The 16,043-nt window shown below is 42.1% G+C and overlaps 3 protein-coding genes across 7 annotated transcripts; 2 read left to right on the forward strand and 1 right to left on the reverse strand.

The window, feature by feature from the left end:
* Window positions 1-247: 247 nt before the first annotated feature.
* Window positions 248-5,286, forward strand: LOC109640354 (heterogeneous nuclear ribonucleoprotein U-like protein 2). Its single transcript, XM_020104338.2, has 11 exons — window positions 248-928; window positions 1,231-1,307; window positions 1,448-1,690; window positions 1,791-1,903; window positions 1,997-2,263; window positions 2,642-2,764; window positions 2,870-2,971; window positions 3,214-3,382; window positions 3,741-3,968; window positions 4,055-4,107; window positions 4,868-5,286. The coding sequence occupies exons 1-11, from the start codon at window positions 426-428 to the stop codon at window positions 4,925-4,927; spliced, it is 1,938 nt and encodes a 645-aa protein (XP_019959897.2). The 5' UTR covers window positions 248-425; the 3' UTR covers window positions 4,928-5,286.
* On the reverse strand, window positions 5,130-9,086 carry nudt22 (nudix (nucleoside diphosphate linked moiety X)-type motif 22). 3 transcript variants are annotated; one of them, XR_011244152.1, is made up of 7 exons: window positions 8,988-9,086; window positions 8,073-8,246; window positions 6,855-7,560; window positions 6,652-6,778; window positions 6,397-6,494; window positions 5,626-5,719; window positions 5,130-5,465 (listed from the first exon to the last, which is right to left on the reverse strand). XR_011244152.1 is itself a non-coding variant. In XM_069532107.1 (7 exons), the coding sequence occupies exons 2-7, from the start codon at window positions 8,159-8,161 to the stop codon at window positions 5,361-5,363; spliced, it is 1,215 nt and encodes a 404-aa protein (XP_069388208.1). In that variant the 5' UTR covers window positions 8,162-8,246; window positions 8,988-9,086; the 3' UTR covers window positions 5,130-5,360. The 3 variants fall into 3 exon arrangements, 2 of the variants coding, with proteins under 2 accessions (XP_069388208.1, XP_069388209.1); XM_069532107.1 differs by having other exon boundaries at window positions 6,656-6,778; XM_069532108.1 differs by having other exon boundaries at window positions 6,656-6,778; window positions 8,845-9,004.
* A 1,001-nt stretch (window positions 9,087-10,087) lies between these two features.
* Window positions 10,088-15,411, forward strand: dnajc4 (DnaJ (Hsp40) homolog, subfamily C, member 4). 3 transcript variants are annotated; one of them, XM_020110318.2, is made up of 7 exons: window positions 10,088-10,228; window positions 10,814-10,931; window positions 11,369-11,459; window positions 11,852-12,033; window positions 12,657-12,824; window positions 14,124-14,210; window positions 14,312-15,411. In XM_020110318.2, exons 2-7 carry the CDS (start codon window positions 10,840-10,842, stop codon window positions 14,406-14,408), a joined length of 717 nt encoding a protein of 238 aa, XP_019965877.1. In that variant the 5' UTR covers window positions 10,088-10,228; window positions 10,814-10,839; the 3' UTR covers window positions 14,409-15,411. The 3 variants fall into 3 exon arrangements, with proteins under 3 accessions (XP_019965877.1, XP_019966027.1, XP_069388210.1); XM_020110468.2 differs by having other exon boundaries at window positions 10,196-10,703; XM_069532109.1 differs by lacking the exon at window positions 10,088-10,228 and adding an exon at window positions 10,475-10,600.
* The last annotated feature ends 632 nt before the right edge of the window (window positions 15,412-16,043 follow it).

The following is a 16,043-nucleotide window of genomic DNA, read 5'->3' on the forward strand; positions in this document are numbered from 1 at the left end:
TGTTTTTAAATGATCAAATAACTAAAACCAAACTTACCTTACTTTGACATTTTAGTTTAGTCCATGTCCCATCTCTTAACATGGAGGAGGCATGATTTATGACCAATACAGTATCTTTTTTTACAATAGAAATATGTCTAAATATACTTTGCCTCAAGAACTACGGACGCGCATCACCAAACTTCCGGTAAAGAATCCCTTCTCGTCGCTGGGGGCAGTGTAGAGCCCTACGAGTGTTTAATGCTACAGTAGTGACAAGAGCGAGGAAGCAAAGAGCCAATCACAAACTAGGGCACCATATTGAATTGTTTTGATCCAGACCTCTGCTTCTTACTTCTGTTGACTTGTGGGTTTGTTTGTGTTCTTAATAAAAGCAGCCACAGTTTAAATAAGACAACAGCGGAAACTGTCCTCACAAGGAGACAATGAAGCTGACGGAAATCAAAAAGTTAAAGGTGGCGGAGCTGCGGTCCAGACTGAGAGAAGTTGGGTTGGACGGCAGAGGACTGAAGGCTGAGCTGGTGGTCAGGCTGTGGTCTGCTTTGGACTCGGGACTCAGCCCGAGAGGCGAGGAGACTCTGGTGAAACCACAACATGACGACTCACCGACACCAGCAGCGCCGACAGACGCAGCGGAGGTCCCCGCTCCGTCCTCCTCCTCGCCGCCGGCTGCAGAAGCGTGTATCGCCGCGCCATGTTGTCCGGACAGCACCAGAGAGTTTACGGACAGCGGGACGCAGACTGAGCCCGAGGCCGGAGTGGCTGCACCACAACACGGCTCTGAGTTTGTGTCGGAGCCCGCGAGGAGGAACCAGGCTGAGGGAGGAGAGGTGGAGGGTCCCGGGGAGGAGAGGAGAGATCCGTCCTCTGAGGAGACGAACAGAGGGAGAGCTTTCTACGAGTTTAAAGAGGAGATACGATACAAAAGGTATTTATACACACACACAGAAATGATTCCAGAAATAATGTCAGTGCAGTGTCAGTCAGTGATTAAAGTCAAGTATTAAAATAACTAAGTGCAATCCTATGAACACCATTTACTATTAAAAGGCCTCACTAATCCTCTTGTAAGCAAGTTTTCTAAGCATCTTGGAGAACTTGTCTTCTGTCTCTTCATGTAAACCCAGTGCTGTAGAGACCCTGTGGGGGGTAATCTATCAGAATATATATATATATATATATATATATATATATATTAATAAGTGTCTTTATGTATCTCTTCTCAACAAGAGTGAAGTCACCACAACCTCCAGTGGACAGTGACGAGGCAGAGGAAAAGGATGAAGATAAAGTCAGCCTGGATCTTTGTGAGTCTGGTGGAGAAACAAGGAAACTCACGTGGCACTGGTTACAGTGAGCTCTAATGAGTTCATTCAGTTGAGATTTCAAGTTAACAAGAAGATGAAGTTTCTTGAAATTTTAAAATCTTTCTTTGTTCTTACCGCAGATGACGGTCACCTCCACTTTGAGGTGGGCGCTGACGGATCTTGGGGGCAGCCACGGTTTTGGGCTCAGTTCCCCTCGCTGTGGTCGGGCTGCAGGCTCACCCATGGGGTGCTGCAAGGCAGGGTGGGTTATGAGGTGAGGCTGGAGAAGAAGTTGTTGACTACATGGCAGGAGGAACAAGAGGAGGAGGAGCCCTGTGGTGTGAGAGTAGGCTGGTCAGTGGCTCACACCTCTCTGCTGCTGGGTAAGGATGGGCTTCTTCATCATTTCTGGACAGAGTGGCTTTTTAAAGAGTTGATAACACGTCTAACACCCTCTGATTCTAAATCTATCGTATATACCAGGTGAAGATGAGCTCTCTTTTGCTTATGATGGACGCAGTAAAAAAGTCTCAAGTGGAAAGGAAGAGGAGTTTGGAGAATCTTTCTCAGAGGGGGATATCATCGGCTGTTATGCTGTGAGTTATACTTTCCTCTTTTTCTCCTCTTTAATACTTTGGGATTCAGGAGAGTTTTTACTAATCTCAACCATGTTTATTTTACACTCTCAGTCTTTCTTCACAGACGGTGCCGTTCAGCTCTCTTTCCATAAGAACGGTTGTTTCATAGGTGTGGCCTTTTCCCTGGGGGCCTCTGTGCTGCAGGGTCGACCTCTGTTCCCTCACATCCTCTGTAAGAGTTGCTCGGTCAGAATCCTCCTGGACCCCACAGCTCCTCCCTGGTACCCCAGCCCTCCAGGTTTTACTCCACTGGCAGCGCTCCCTGCTGGGCAGAGGGTGCGCTCGACACTGGGCCCTTCTTCCAGAGCACAGTGTGAGGTGAGAGACAGGGTTTGTGGCTGGGTGTTCATCTACAAATTCAATTTAAATGTAAATTCTTGCCCCCAGTTCACCATTTTCAACTTTAAACAAAACAACAATTTTGTAATAATTTAAATAATTAGCTGTTTTAAGAGATAACTTGTGAAGAGTTCAGCAGATAGATGAGATTAATAGGTTAGATTTGTTGTGAATGAGCTCCAAGGGATCATCTGAGAATCAGAATTTATGATAGTGAAACAAGGAAACTGTAATCGAACAAGGTCTGTAATGTAAAAGAAACAAAATAGGTACGTGCTACACTGAAAAGTCATTTGTCAAGTAAGAGTAAACATTTATCACACTTATTCGATTTCATTCTTCTCTTCCCCCCTCCAGGTTTTGCTGATGATGGGATTTCCTGGTTCTGGGAAGAGCCACTGGGCCCGGACTCACATGAAGCAGCATCCAGAGAAACGCTACAGGCTGCTGGGCACAGAGGAGCTGCTCACATGTATGATTGTCAGTCAAACCTGCTTTATTAATCCTCATGTTTCACATTTTAAGTTGATGTGCAACTTTTGACTATCTCATCCAAATACTTTGTGTGTGTGTGTTTGAGTGCAGAGGGGCGAACGGAGGGACAGCAGGCTGCGACAGGCCGCTCAGTGTCTGACTGATTTACTTAAAATAGCTGCTCAGACTCTGGGCAACTACATTTTGGACCAGGTGAACCCTTACTTCTAAACATGTGTCTGCTTAAGTCAGAAAATGGATGATGTAGACTTGTGAAACTGTGAATTTACTAGTTTGTATCTAACCAAGTATAAAAGCAGAAATGCTCATACTATGATGTGAACCATAGATCTACAACTTCGAGAAAAGCTCAAACTGTGCTCACTTTCTGGGTCAATCACACACTGACCTCTGCATCTTTTATCTTCTTCTCTTTGTCATCTCTCTGTTTCCAGTGCAACGTCCTCTTCTCGGCACGCCGTCACAAACTGCAGCTGTTCTCAGGCTTCAGGAGGCGGGTGGTGGTAGTTTTTCCACCTGCAGACGAGTGGAGAAGACGACTGTCGCTGCAGCAGACGAGCGAGGAGAACCAGATCCCAGAGACAGCCCTGCTTAAACTCCAAGGTCTGACGTGTACATTTTATTATCCCCACTGCCCCACAGCGATCACTGTCACTATGCTTATCCTTTCATAATAAGCGTGACATAGATGACTTAATAGTTTGTACTTGGTTCATCTATCAATTTTTCCGATAGTGATCTGGATCCAGGTTGTATTTGGAATGACCTACATTTATTTATATATTTGTCTTCAAATATGATCAGAGCTTCGTTTAATTCTGGTTTCACTTAATTTATCGTTAGTTATTATGATTATTATAATCTAATCCCAATACTCATGTGGGCAGCAGTGTAAGGAACTGCACCACAGCCTCTGATAACAAAGACAATCTAAGTAACACCTCTGTTACTTTGATTCCAGTGAGTTGCAGTCTTCCAGAGCGGCAGACGGACCTGCTGGAGGAGCTGCAATATGTCGACCTGCTGGAGGAGCAGGCGCAGACGCTCCTGCAGGAGTACAAAGACTGCGCTCGCAGACTGCTGCCCCCAGTCCCCAAACAGGAGAAGAAGAAACCCAGAATTCACAGGAAAAGACCCCACACTCATGGCCCTCCACCATCACACAGGATCCAGTGGACTGGGATGAATGGTGAGCAGGAAAAACAGTGGACAATATTTTGGGAGACTTGAGACTCTTTAAGACGATTTGATTTTTTAAAATTTCTGTCTTCGTAGCGTGGAACGACCCGAGAATCAACATGCAGCCATGGAGTCAGCACCCAAGATATGTGAGTGTCATGCAGCTGTGGAATCCTACACGACCTTTACCACAAACCAAACCTCACAGTGGTACAATCTCTCCCTGGAGACTAATGTTTTACAGTTTTACATAACCTGTGTTGTTCTGCAGGTGACAAATGTTACAATCAATTACAGAAGAACAATTTATCATCAAACAGTGAAGCCTGCGAGGTTGTTGATAAAACTAAAGATAAATAGTCTCATAAATAAAACATAAAATAGGCAAAAACAATAAATTAGATTATCCAAAGTAACTTTTACTCAGGTCTTATCAAACCATTTTACTAGCACTACTTTATTACAACTATTAGAATATCAATTACCACAAGCTTAATTATCGATAAACACCAGAGGCATTTGTTAGGAGAGGTCTTAACAGCCTCTTTCCTCATTAAACAGAATTCAACAAAACTTAACTTTTACTCTGAGGATTGACCATTAGATATATCAATCAGTTTAAATAGACTGATTCATTATGTTCATTACCATTTTGTCTTTATCACACACTTATTTGCCAGTTTATTAGCTACACGTAGTTACATCTGGTTGTGCTGTAGTTCGGGTTGTTTTAACAGAGCAGGATATTTAGCTCATATCCGCTATCTCAAAGGCTAAAGGTTTGGTTTATTTAATCTTGTTCAACCCTCAGCTCAGCTTGTCAAACACTAAGTGTTACAACAGCCAGCTCGAGTTGATTTCACAATGTACATAAAGTCACATTGTCCTTTTGTGTCATTTATATTTTAGTGGAACGTGTCTTATCGGGACCAGAGGTACAACTACGGCAGAGACTTCACTCAGATATGAGGATTATTGAAGACACCAATGCTGCTTCGTTACAACATATTAACAAGGTGTTTACAAGGACAGTGATCAGTCTTTTAATTTAAAAAAAAAGGAGGTGACTAAATCGTGGAGAACTACAGTTTGAATATCGCACTTCCTGCTTCAGTCAGTCAATGTAAATCAGTGTTTTAGTATTTTCAGAATTTTGACAAGAAGAACCAGGTCACTTTATCATTTTAATTCAAAATTTGAAAAAACGTTTATGAATTGTTTTTACTGTACAGTTTACAAATGATAAAAACAGTATTTTGCACATTTTAACACCAGTATTGTTCAGAGTGCTTAAAGTCAAAGAGTTAATAAAATTTTGATGAAAGCGTTTGGTTTGTTCATTGGATCATCTGGGTCCAGCTGGTATGATCATCACCTGAGTGTGCGGTCGTGTTCTCTGGTCTCACTCTCTGTCAGGTTCCACTGTCCGATAGAGCAGCACGGCTCCTTTAGCTGAAGGACACAGCTCCGACCACAGAGGGCTGCTCCCGTCCAGCTGCAACACTTCCTTTAAAAAACAAAATGTCAAATATCACCATTGTCGAATTTCCTTCACCTCAACTTTGTTTGGAAAACTAATCTTTTGTATCCACATCCTGTCATGAACTGAACTTTCCGCCAAACACAGCTGCCAGAACAATTCACATCTGAAACTTCAGTATACTCACTGTTCTGCTGAGGAAGACGATGTCTGTGGACTCGTGTGCCTCTGCTCCTCCTTTCCAGTACAACTTTCTGACTTCATCAGATGTCAGTGAACACCTGAGGACAAACAGACAAATGAGTCTTCATCAGATCATGTATTCTTTTATTAGCTGCCTCCTTTTGGCTATATTTGCACTTTTTAAAACTTATTTCAAATAAGAGATTTGAAAAAGAACAAACTCAGGCCTCTAGGTGAGGTTAAAATTATTTGATTTCCTATATCATTATGCATAAATAATTTTCTGTCATATAAAAATTATCTCTGAATTCAATTAACTGGATTTACAGTTTTATTCTTTGTTTATCTGAATAACTTTTCATGGCTCCACTTTGAGAGACCTTTGCTTCAAAGGTTCAGTGTGTAGGATTTAGTGACATCTAGTGGTGAAGTTGTATGTTGCAGCTGAATACCCCTCACCTCACCCTACTCTTCCCAAAAATGAAAGAGAACCTGTGGTAGCGTCAGTTGTCACAAAAATTCAAAAAGCGTTTAGTTTGTCCAGTTTCGGCTATTGTAAAAAACATGGCAGCCTCCATAGAGAGGACCCACTCCAGATCTAAATCTAAATTATTTAAGTATTGTACAATTTAGATGATTACACACTTCTAAAAACATCACTAGGATTATTTTATATTCACTTTCTGCCAATAGTTCCCTTTCACTTAAATCTTACACACTGGACTTTCAAGAGAAAACTGTTTGTGATCGGGATTAAAATTAGGAACACGAGTACCTGACGTAGAACTCCGCACTTGGTCTTCCAGCGCTGGTGTGATTCAGAGCGACTCCCATCAGGACTGGGTCTCCGAGGCAGCTCAGAGGAACGTTCACCTGGAGACGGAAAAGACGGGATGAAGGAAGTGAGGATTCATTGTCAATGTACACAACAGCCATGTCATTATTTTATTTTTTTTCTGTTGAATGAAATATCAATTAGACATTGATAAACAAGTAAACAGTAAATTATTGAGAGCGTATGCAGACAAACCCACTTCGTCTCTGATCTCAGCGCAAACCGACGCAAACAGCTCAGAGACGACGGCCTCCGGCCTCTGCTGCATCGTGACCATACTGACCACCTCCCCCGCTGTCTGGCCCAGACGCTCACACACCACCTGCACAGAGCAGAGGCAGTGTAATTAACGCTTCCAGCACATTAATGATATGCATTCATTTATCATTCCACCTCACCTGAGGCTCTGGGTGACCTCCGGGGATGTCCAGGAGCCCCCCCGCCTCTGCCACCCGCTGACTCCTCCTGATCAACACCACCTGTCTGTCACCTGTGCACAGGACAGCGCCCACACCCAGAGGCTGAGCCAGCAGCGCCAGAGCATCGCTGAACTCTGCACCTCCACGTTGACGGAGCTCCGCCACCCGAGACGACCAGTTGGTTCCCAGGTAGTCCTTGTAGCACGTCAGGCCGAGTCTCAGAGTGAGGAGCGGCCCAGTGTCTCGATCATCTGTGATTTTAACGGCGTGTGGAGAAAGTTCAGCTTTTCTACAAGTCGAGAAATCTTGGTCCAGTGAACTAGTCGTCTGTTGGATGGCACCCTCGACATTTTCTGTGTGATTTACAGGCCTGTTTCTTCGGTCCAAACTATTCTGAGTAACATCATGCAGAGGATCAGTGTCACACAAGCCCTTTTGTGTTTGCCTGCTCTGTGATTTGTCTTCCTGATCCTCCACGCAGTCTAAGGAGGTTACAAAAGATGAATGAGTGCAGGGTTGAGGTTTTGAGGAATCACAGGATGATGATGGACACTGAGGGGAGGCCAGGCAAAAAGAGTGCAGTCTGAATTTGGCCCCGTTGAAAAGCCACGGCTCCTTGGACACGCGCTCAGTCCACAGCTCCTCTATGTGGCGCTCTAGAGCTGCATCGGTCCGCCTGTTATATCTGGGGAGAGGAAAGAGGAAGTCAACAAAACATTGTCACTACAAGTACATGCCTTCAACTGACAACTGTATCATGCATATACGTTTTGCAGATCCCCACACTTCAGTGTAACTACCTAAAGTGGTGGGATGTACTTAAGTACATTTTTCATGTATCTGCACTTAACTCGCTCACTGTAGTATTCTTTATATTATCAACAATCATCAATATAATAGTCTGTATCTAACAAAATATACACTAGGCACAGTTAATGATGTAGTAGACTGCATTAGGGAATAGACTACACTTGACAAGTACTGTTACTTTTAATACTTTATGTTTCTTTAAAAGCAAGAACTTTCTTTTTCTCAAGTAGAAAAGTTAATGTGTAATTTTTGAGTACTTCTCCAGCTCTGAGCACATGTACACAACACAATGGGTCAATAGGTTGCACTTCTTTTTGTCCCTTCAGTATCTACCCCACAGGTTTGTTACATCACCAGCAGATACGAGTCCTCGCTTTACGTCCCTACCTTTCCGAGAGCTCCACTCGTACTTGAGACTCCAGCAGCCCGCTCCAGTCAGCACAGTGCAGCAGCACCGACACGTCAGGGTCCATCATCCCTCACTCTGGATCATCATCCAAGTGTTCGCTTATCTTTTCACTCACAGCATTGCAGTTCTGTCACATCCCCTCTGGATGTTCTCTTATGAAAATCACACACAGGAAATCTAAGAATTGATTTTAATCAACTAAACATGCATCAAGCAGAATCTGTAAAAATATGATGATTGGAACTGTGTTTGTCAGTTAAGCATTAACAACCATGACTTATTCACATATTTACACAACATGCGTACATGCATGCAAGTAATAGTTTTTCAATGGCACAGCTGCCAGAAGTAGAGACAAGCACAAACTAGCCTAGGGAAAAAAGTGACTAATGAAATTAAGAATTTAAATATTAGATAAGAATAAATATCCCACTCCTCGTGAAAGGAGCTGGACACATAGCATTTTGATAAATATGTCATGGACACAAAGACATTTGCTCTGCTGTATTTATTAATCTATGTTTCTGTGTTTGACTGTGTTTGATGTGGATTTCCTTTCTTATTTGTTTTGCACAGTATGTTCCAGGTTGTGTAGATAGAGGCAGAAAGAAAGAAATTAAAAGCTGCAGTGATAAAAACCCTCCACTGGACATTTCAACCCGAAGAGCAGCAGCCGCAGGATAACGTGGTTTACTCTTTCTTTAGTGGACACGGTCACAACATGGGACTGAGTCTAAACTTTCCACTCACCCTGAAGCTGCGCACGAGATGAAGATCACAGCTTCTCATGTGAAAGTGTCCCCACAGGTTATTGGAGTGTAAAGTTATGACGGTACCGTGAATCTGTGTTAATGTGATGAATCCACATAAATGAACATGAGAGGTTTTCTTACCTTCTTCTTTACAAACATCCGCAAACATCCAAGTACTTTCTTCCTCTATTTTTGACAGATTGTACAATGGGCGCATTATCACCACCTAGTGACTAATAGACGTAACTGTGGGCAAGGAGGTAGTACACAGATCACATACTCAAATAAAAGTAATCCCACGATAAAATACTCCATTACAAGTACATGTCGAGTACTGACATCTTCGCTGGGTTACAGTACTTTAATGTAATGAGAAGAGAATATACTGGAAGTATACTTCATCTTCAAATGTATATTTACCTGACACAGCATTTTATTATGTCATAGTTACTAATGAATGACTGTGAAAGCAGCATTGTACCCTTGTTATTTGGCTGAAGTGGAACTATTTTTAAAAGGTCTGCAACTAATGATTATATTTGTATATAATCTGCATCTATGATCATTTTCTTGATTGGTTGTTTGGTTTGGATCGGGAGACCAAACCTGCGACACCTTCACAATACTTCTTTTGTCCAACCAGCAACTTAACAACTATAATTATGAGAATTGAAAATATTAACAATTTAGAAGCTTTAGAAGATTTTTTACACAAATCAACAGATTGTTTCAGCTTTACTTGTATCAATTATGAAGCAATATTTAGTTAATTCGTTTATGTAAACCTTAATTCGTAAAGTAAGCTGTCAGATAAATGTAGTGTGATAGCTAAAGTCAAATATTAAGTCAAACTTTAAAGTAGAATCAAATTCATTCTCGTGTAACCTAAGAATACCTCGGATTCCTCACATGGTGTGTAAACTGTAAATGACTGCACGCGGTCTAATGTCTGTGAATGTGTTATGTTGCATTCAGGACGTGTTTTGGGGACATTGATTGAATCCAGTTATTTCACCTTCATGTGTTGGAGACTCCGATGAGCGAACACGTGCAGGGGCGTGTTTTTGTTTTGTCCGTCCCCAACAACTTCCGGTGAGAATACAAATAAAAGCCTTAATGCATCACCAGGCATGCTCAAACTTTTGCATACAATTGTCCTTAACAAATACTGTAATCAAACGAAGTAAAATAGCAGTGATAGTAAAACTGAATCTACACTCACGTATGAATCGTTGGAAATTACAGTTTATAGTATATTTAAACATTGGTGGTTGTATTTTGAAAGAGAGCTTCTCCTTTTCCGGGTTTGCCCCAGCTAGCATCACTGCTGTGTTTATGCAACAGTCAGCACCGCTTCAGTGTTATGAATCAAAGTGCTGCAGGTTTGTCACTTTCCCTCCTTCATTCTACTTCTTTATTCACGCTTTCACGTTCGCCAATTCATGTTTACCACAACACTGCTTAGCATTAGCACGCTAACAGTAGCACGGGACGACTTCAAGCTAACGCCAGCTAGCAGCCCAGCCATTGTTGAGGCAGCAGAACAAAGTGTTCCTCTTAGAAAACAAGGTGGTTCTCCGGCTTCTAACTTTACACACTGTGGGTGGACATGTGAACAAAGCCAGTAGTGTGTGTGTGAGTGGTGATGCAGCCTATCAGAGTAATTTTTAAATCCAGATTGCGTTAAAGTAACTTATATTATAAATGGTCAACGCTCCCCCTGCAACAGAACCGCATGTTACAGTGAGTTACAGGTGAGTTAAACCCATCAGATCAAACCCTCCAGCTGAAAAAGACAAGGGAGATGTTTCTGTGTGTTCTCAAAGTGCAACATAAACACCTTCTGTTTGAGTCTTGGTGAGTCTGGAGTCTGCAAACTTCATCGTTGATATATAAACACTCAAAGGCTTTTATGCTTCTCCTGCTCATTTGTTGTTTCCTTGCTGATGTCAAAATGTCACACACAGGTCATCTGCGTTGAAATCCTCCCATCATGCAGCTGGAGGCCCAGCTGAGACTGTGTCAGAGTTGCGTGTGGTTCTGCAAGAGTGGACTGCGCCTGCTTTCTCAGAGCTACGCACACAGGTAGACTCAGTGCACGTGGGAGTGTTGGATTTAATTAGAGTCGTTTTCTTAATGTGTTTGTGAAGGGATGCAACTGTCGAAACAACACACACATTATTCAGCCAATACAGTCAATAAACCTCAGACTGAAGCCACAGATCACTCACAATGGGGAGAGAGAGCCATGCCAAGCTTTGTGCTCATATCCATCAGACTCCTGAATGGGTGATCTATTCATTAAATATTATATGACACTATTTATGAACTTCTTTTTACTTTAAAGCTGCACATACCACAGTCGATTGTTGTTGAGATGTATGTGTATGATACACACTGTTGCTTTTACACTAATGAAGTAACGAATGGATAAATAAAGTGATGTGAATTTATTGTACACTGCTTTGTTCAGGTCTGAATACCTTTATTTCATTTTGGGTTATTTGATTTTCTCACCACAGAAAATCTCTGGACTACTACGATATCCTTGGAATCAAATCTGATGCCTCCTTGGAGGAAATCAAAAATGCATTTTTTGACAAATCTAAGAAGGTAGGATCCTGGTCCAGGTTCATTAATGAGATGTGCATGTAATAAAAAAATATCTCTGGCCACTTGATGGCAGCCTCTCACAGCCAGGTTTCTGCTTGTTAGCTTTTCCCACAGTGGGCTTCTTGACTGTTTGTTTTCACGGAGTAGCTTGCAGTGTAAATAAGGATGGACCTGTGTATTTACATTGTGATTGTGGAATAACTGAGGGATGAGGCAACTCTCCCTTCAGAGAAAAAAGCCCGTTTGTGACAGTAAATGTTCATGCATCTGTTAAACACAGACAAAGAAGTTTTTGTGTTGTATAAGCTCGGTCTGCACCTTAATCTCGTGGTTGGATGAGTTTTTTTTCTACACCTGATTATCCCTGCTCCATTCCTCCCATGTATCTGCAGCTGCACCCAGACAGGGACCCGTTGAACCCAGAGCTGCACGGCCAGTTTGTGGAGTTGAATGAGGCTTACCATGTTCTGAGCAAAGAGCTGAGCAGGAAGGAGTACGACTTCAAAATCAGACACAGATACACTGGGGGCAAGGCCTTTACATCCACCTCAAATCACACCACGTACAGAGCCAGGTGAAGATACACACAACCTGTCAGCCAGTGCTTTTTATTCTAACCTTTGTTCACACTCCAACACTCATGAACAAATGCAGATTATGCATAATTAATTTCAAGACTAAATCCATGTGGCCTGTGTTTACTTGCTGCAACACACACAAGTATTGTGATGACTACACACCTGACACCTCCACCTCTGCAGTGACACCGAAAGAAGAAACAATTATCTGTTCAGCAATGGGCCAGACATTTTTAGATTCTCAGTGAAAGTGCTGTGTAGTTTCATGTTTCAGGTTTTATTCAACCTTGTGCACAAATCTAGAAACTATCGACATTTTGTTCGCACCACTCTGCTGCAGATCGTTTGTTACCCTGATGTGTCGTTTTTAATGAAAACAAGAACATCGGTGAGTTTTTCAGCAGTAAAATGAAACAATCAGAAGAAGTAATTTGTCCATTGCAGTGCTTTGGAAAACCATATGCAAAATATAGACCTAGATACAGATATGCAGTGGAAAGTACATTTAAGTCTGTCTGGCTTGCCATAAGATTTCTTTGTTTTCACCTTTGGTACGCTCTGACTCTCCTCTGTGTTAAATGTCACCATCATGATCTCTCTTCAACCACTTCGCCCCCAGTACGAACGCTCAGGACGACAGTTATTACTGGGAGCAGTTTCATCGGTCTCATTCCGCTGAGATGTCGTCAGAGGAGCGGCAGAAGAGGAGGAGCAGGAACTTTCGTCTGGTGGGCTACTGCGTCCTCACTATGGTGCTCAGCATAGGAGCTCACATAGTCTTCTTCAGGTAAAAAGCACACAGGATGCGATACTCGCCATGTTTTCATCACTTATTCAATTGGAAGCATTTCAACAATGAATGTCAGAAAGTAGAAGAATGAAAATGACCAGTCAGCAGAACTATTACAACAGTACAGTGTGAAATACCTGTCCTTGAATGAGCTGTTTTCACTTTGAAAGGCTGTTAAATACTGTACCAGTGTTTCCCCAAGGATTTCTTTTTAAAACAGTTCTGCTGTTGTGACTGTGTCCGTGAGCGTGGGACACCAGAGCCACAGAAACAGATTCAATGACCTTAGATTCATTATATATTGTGAAAATGAATTTATCGAGATCTTTTGACACTTGAAGGGCTCTGCAGGCTCTGATCTCTGTTATAATGAATGTCGAAGGACAGAGTTTCTCAACTCACTCATTTTTTACACATCAGCTAAATGCATTATGTTAACAACTGAGGGACCGTCCACCCATTCAGTCATTTGGGTGTTGATAGGATCCTGAAAGAACAGGTTCGTGCCTCAATTATTAATCTTTAACAAATCAAAAATGGCACAACACTTATTTTGTATCTACAAACAAATGACTAACTGGTCTCATGGGCTGCTGATGTCACGGATGTCCTGTGTTTGCACATGGTTTTGTAACATTCCTTCCAGGCGTCAGTGACTCAGTACACTGTCATGACTTCTGTTTAATCAGGCGTTCAACCGGAGGAACTAATGTGATATGTGCAGGTGTTAGAGGGGTGCATGGAAGAGGATGCTCTGCGATGTAAATGCATTCGCCTCAGTGTGGGTGTCTGTGTGGTAGAGTCGCCTTCATTGTTAGCAGCCCCAGTCCACTCCTCGCTCTGTGGAAGCATGAATTGCTATATTCATTGTCATTACATGTGTCTCCATTGCATATATTTGGATGTATTTAGGGGAAAGCTGCTCTATCGTGTCTTTCCGCTGTCTCTTCATCCAGTTTCCTTAATTTATGTTTTCCTCTCTTTGCCCTCTCGAGTTCTCTTGGCTGTGAATTCACACCCAGTTGAATGAGATTGTTTGTGGACATGACTCTGTGCCATGTGTCTGGACACAACCTCTGGGCTTGTGTTGCCGTATTTGTTTTCACACACTGACTCGGTGCCGCTTCTGTTTGTGGAGATTCACCTCTCTGTGGTCAGAAGAGCTGCTCTAACAGCTGAACAAACTCGTAAATGCGGCCGAGCACACGAAGCGCCTGCTGAGCTCTGGGCTTCTTTTGCTTGAGCAAAGTTTATTCGGTTTTAAGATCTTTGCAACTGTTTCTCCGTCTTTTTCAGCAAATTGGAAGACGTTCACACTAACTTCATGGACGAGAAAGATAGAGTGATCACAGAGATCTATAATGATTCCAAAGAGCGAGCAAGGTGAGTCCTTCTCAGTAAAGTCACATTTGGCTGCTAACACTTGTTTTGTGATGCTTGAATATGAAGCTGAGACTGAAGGTGTTTTCCGTTCTCTTCCTCAGGGTCAACGGTTTTAAGAAACAGACAGAAATCCTCCGGCAGAAGCACGCGGAGTTCGTGGAGAAATGCAGAAACCCTAATAGCGGAGACGCCAAGTAGGAGGATCTCCTGCTGTGATGGTGGAGTTTGAAGTCTCAGCAGGTGGAAGGTGGCAGATGGAATGTGGTGCTAGTTTTAGGATTTTAAAATATTTCTGGTGTATTTAAATATGTTGGAAGTAAAAAGAAAAAAGACAGCGTTGATCCTCGGGAAGAAACTGAAGGAACACAGGAATCAGGTTGTGATGTGAAAGGATTTTCATTTGGTTCTCTACAGTCTGATTTTCTGACCGAGCTGAGTTTTATATTAGACTGAAGCGTTTGCAGTGGGCAGCATCTTTGCATCAGGTGCACATTCAGAGGATCGTTCTCTGACCTTTTCCTCTTTTTGTCAGACGGACCTGAAATGAACAAAGACAAACCTCTCAGGAACATGTTAGTTATCGTCCTCGGCCTGTTTTCCGTGTCAGTGGTGCACAACATACAGGGACCACAGATGACAGTGAATTAATGGCACACGCCACCAGATGATTAAGTCATGGAATGCTGATACCCTTTCCTGGTATTAACTGATGTTGATTAAGGTCATGTCTCTGGTTGCAAATAAGAAGAGAGAGTTGAATGTTTTTACTGTTTGTTTTAAAGGCCTCAGTCTTTTGAGGTTTGACAGTGCAAAGTATTAATCTCAACATTAATCTCCCCCCCCCCCCAGTTTGTGTAGTGGAAACATGAATCACTACAAGGCATTTTTTCAGGACATTGCTGCTTAGCTCTTCATCTTATTTTCAACAAACCAAAGTGAACAACATACATTTGTTTCAGACTGAAACTGTAAATGATCTTTAATGACTTAAGGAGTGACGCTTTGGTAAAACAATGTTAATCCTAATGATATTGAGACTATGAAAATGTGCGAATAGAATGGAAAGTACACTGGTTATTTTATGAACCATTTTACCATTTTGCCTTTTGGTTTGGTTTTTTTTTTGGTTTTCGACTGCCTCGTCTGTTCCCTGCAGGCATGTCAGCGAGGAATGATTAAAAGATCAACTCTTCCTCATCAATCATTGTTGCTCGTTTTGTCTCTCATTCTCACACACTTTGCTTCTGTGAGACGGAACAGTCTGCCTCCAGCTTTTCTTATTTCCCTCCAAAGAGAAAAGAATTAAAGAAAACGTCTTTGAGCATTTTTATACAGTGAAACAAAATAACAAGAGGCTTTGATATGCATTTGTCGACTGTTTATTTAATGAGGAACCACACCGAAGAGATAATTATTTATCTGCTTTGCTCTAAGATTCAAAAGTATTTTCCATGATCTCAGAGGCCATCGTTTGTGAAAGTAAATTTCCACAGCTCTTTCTCAACCTCTGGACTCCCATTTGGAACAAATGCAGATGTGATTGGCTGATATGTGACTCTGCACTTCCAGTACATATATTTTTTATTTGCATGTTTACATTACCATGGAAGTTCTGTTTCGTTTTGGCTGTGAAACGGTTCATAAATCTTCCATGTGAATTGACATGATGGAAAAAAAATCCTTCACTTTCCAGTGTTTTCTTTTCAAGAATACTTGCACATGCATGGACTGAACTTATGGAATCCTAGAATTGTATGTGAATTCTTTTTCAGGAAACCATATCGCCTTTTTCTTCTTCTTCTTCTTCTTGGTGTGAGTCTTGTCTTCTTGTCA

This window comes from Paralichthys olivaceus, chromosome 9 (genome assembly GCF_024713975.1).
Source record: "Paralichthys olivaceus isolate ysfri-2021 chromosome 9, ASM2471397v2, whole genome shotgun sequence".
Classification (NCBI taxonomy): Eukaryota; Metazoa; Chordata; class Actinopteri; order Pleuronectiformes; family Paralichthyidae; genus Paralichthys; species Paralichthys olivaceus.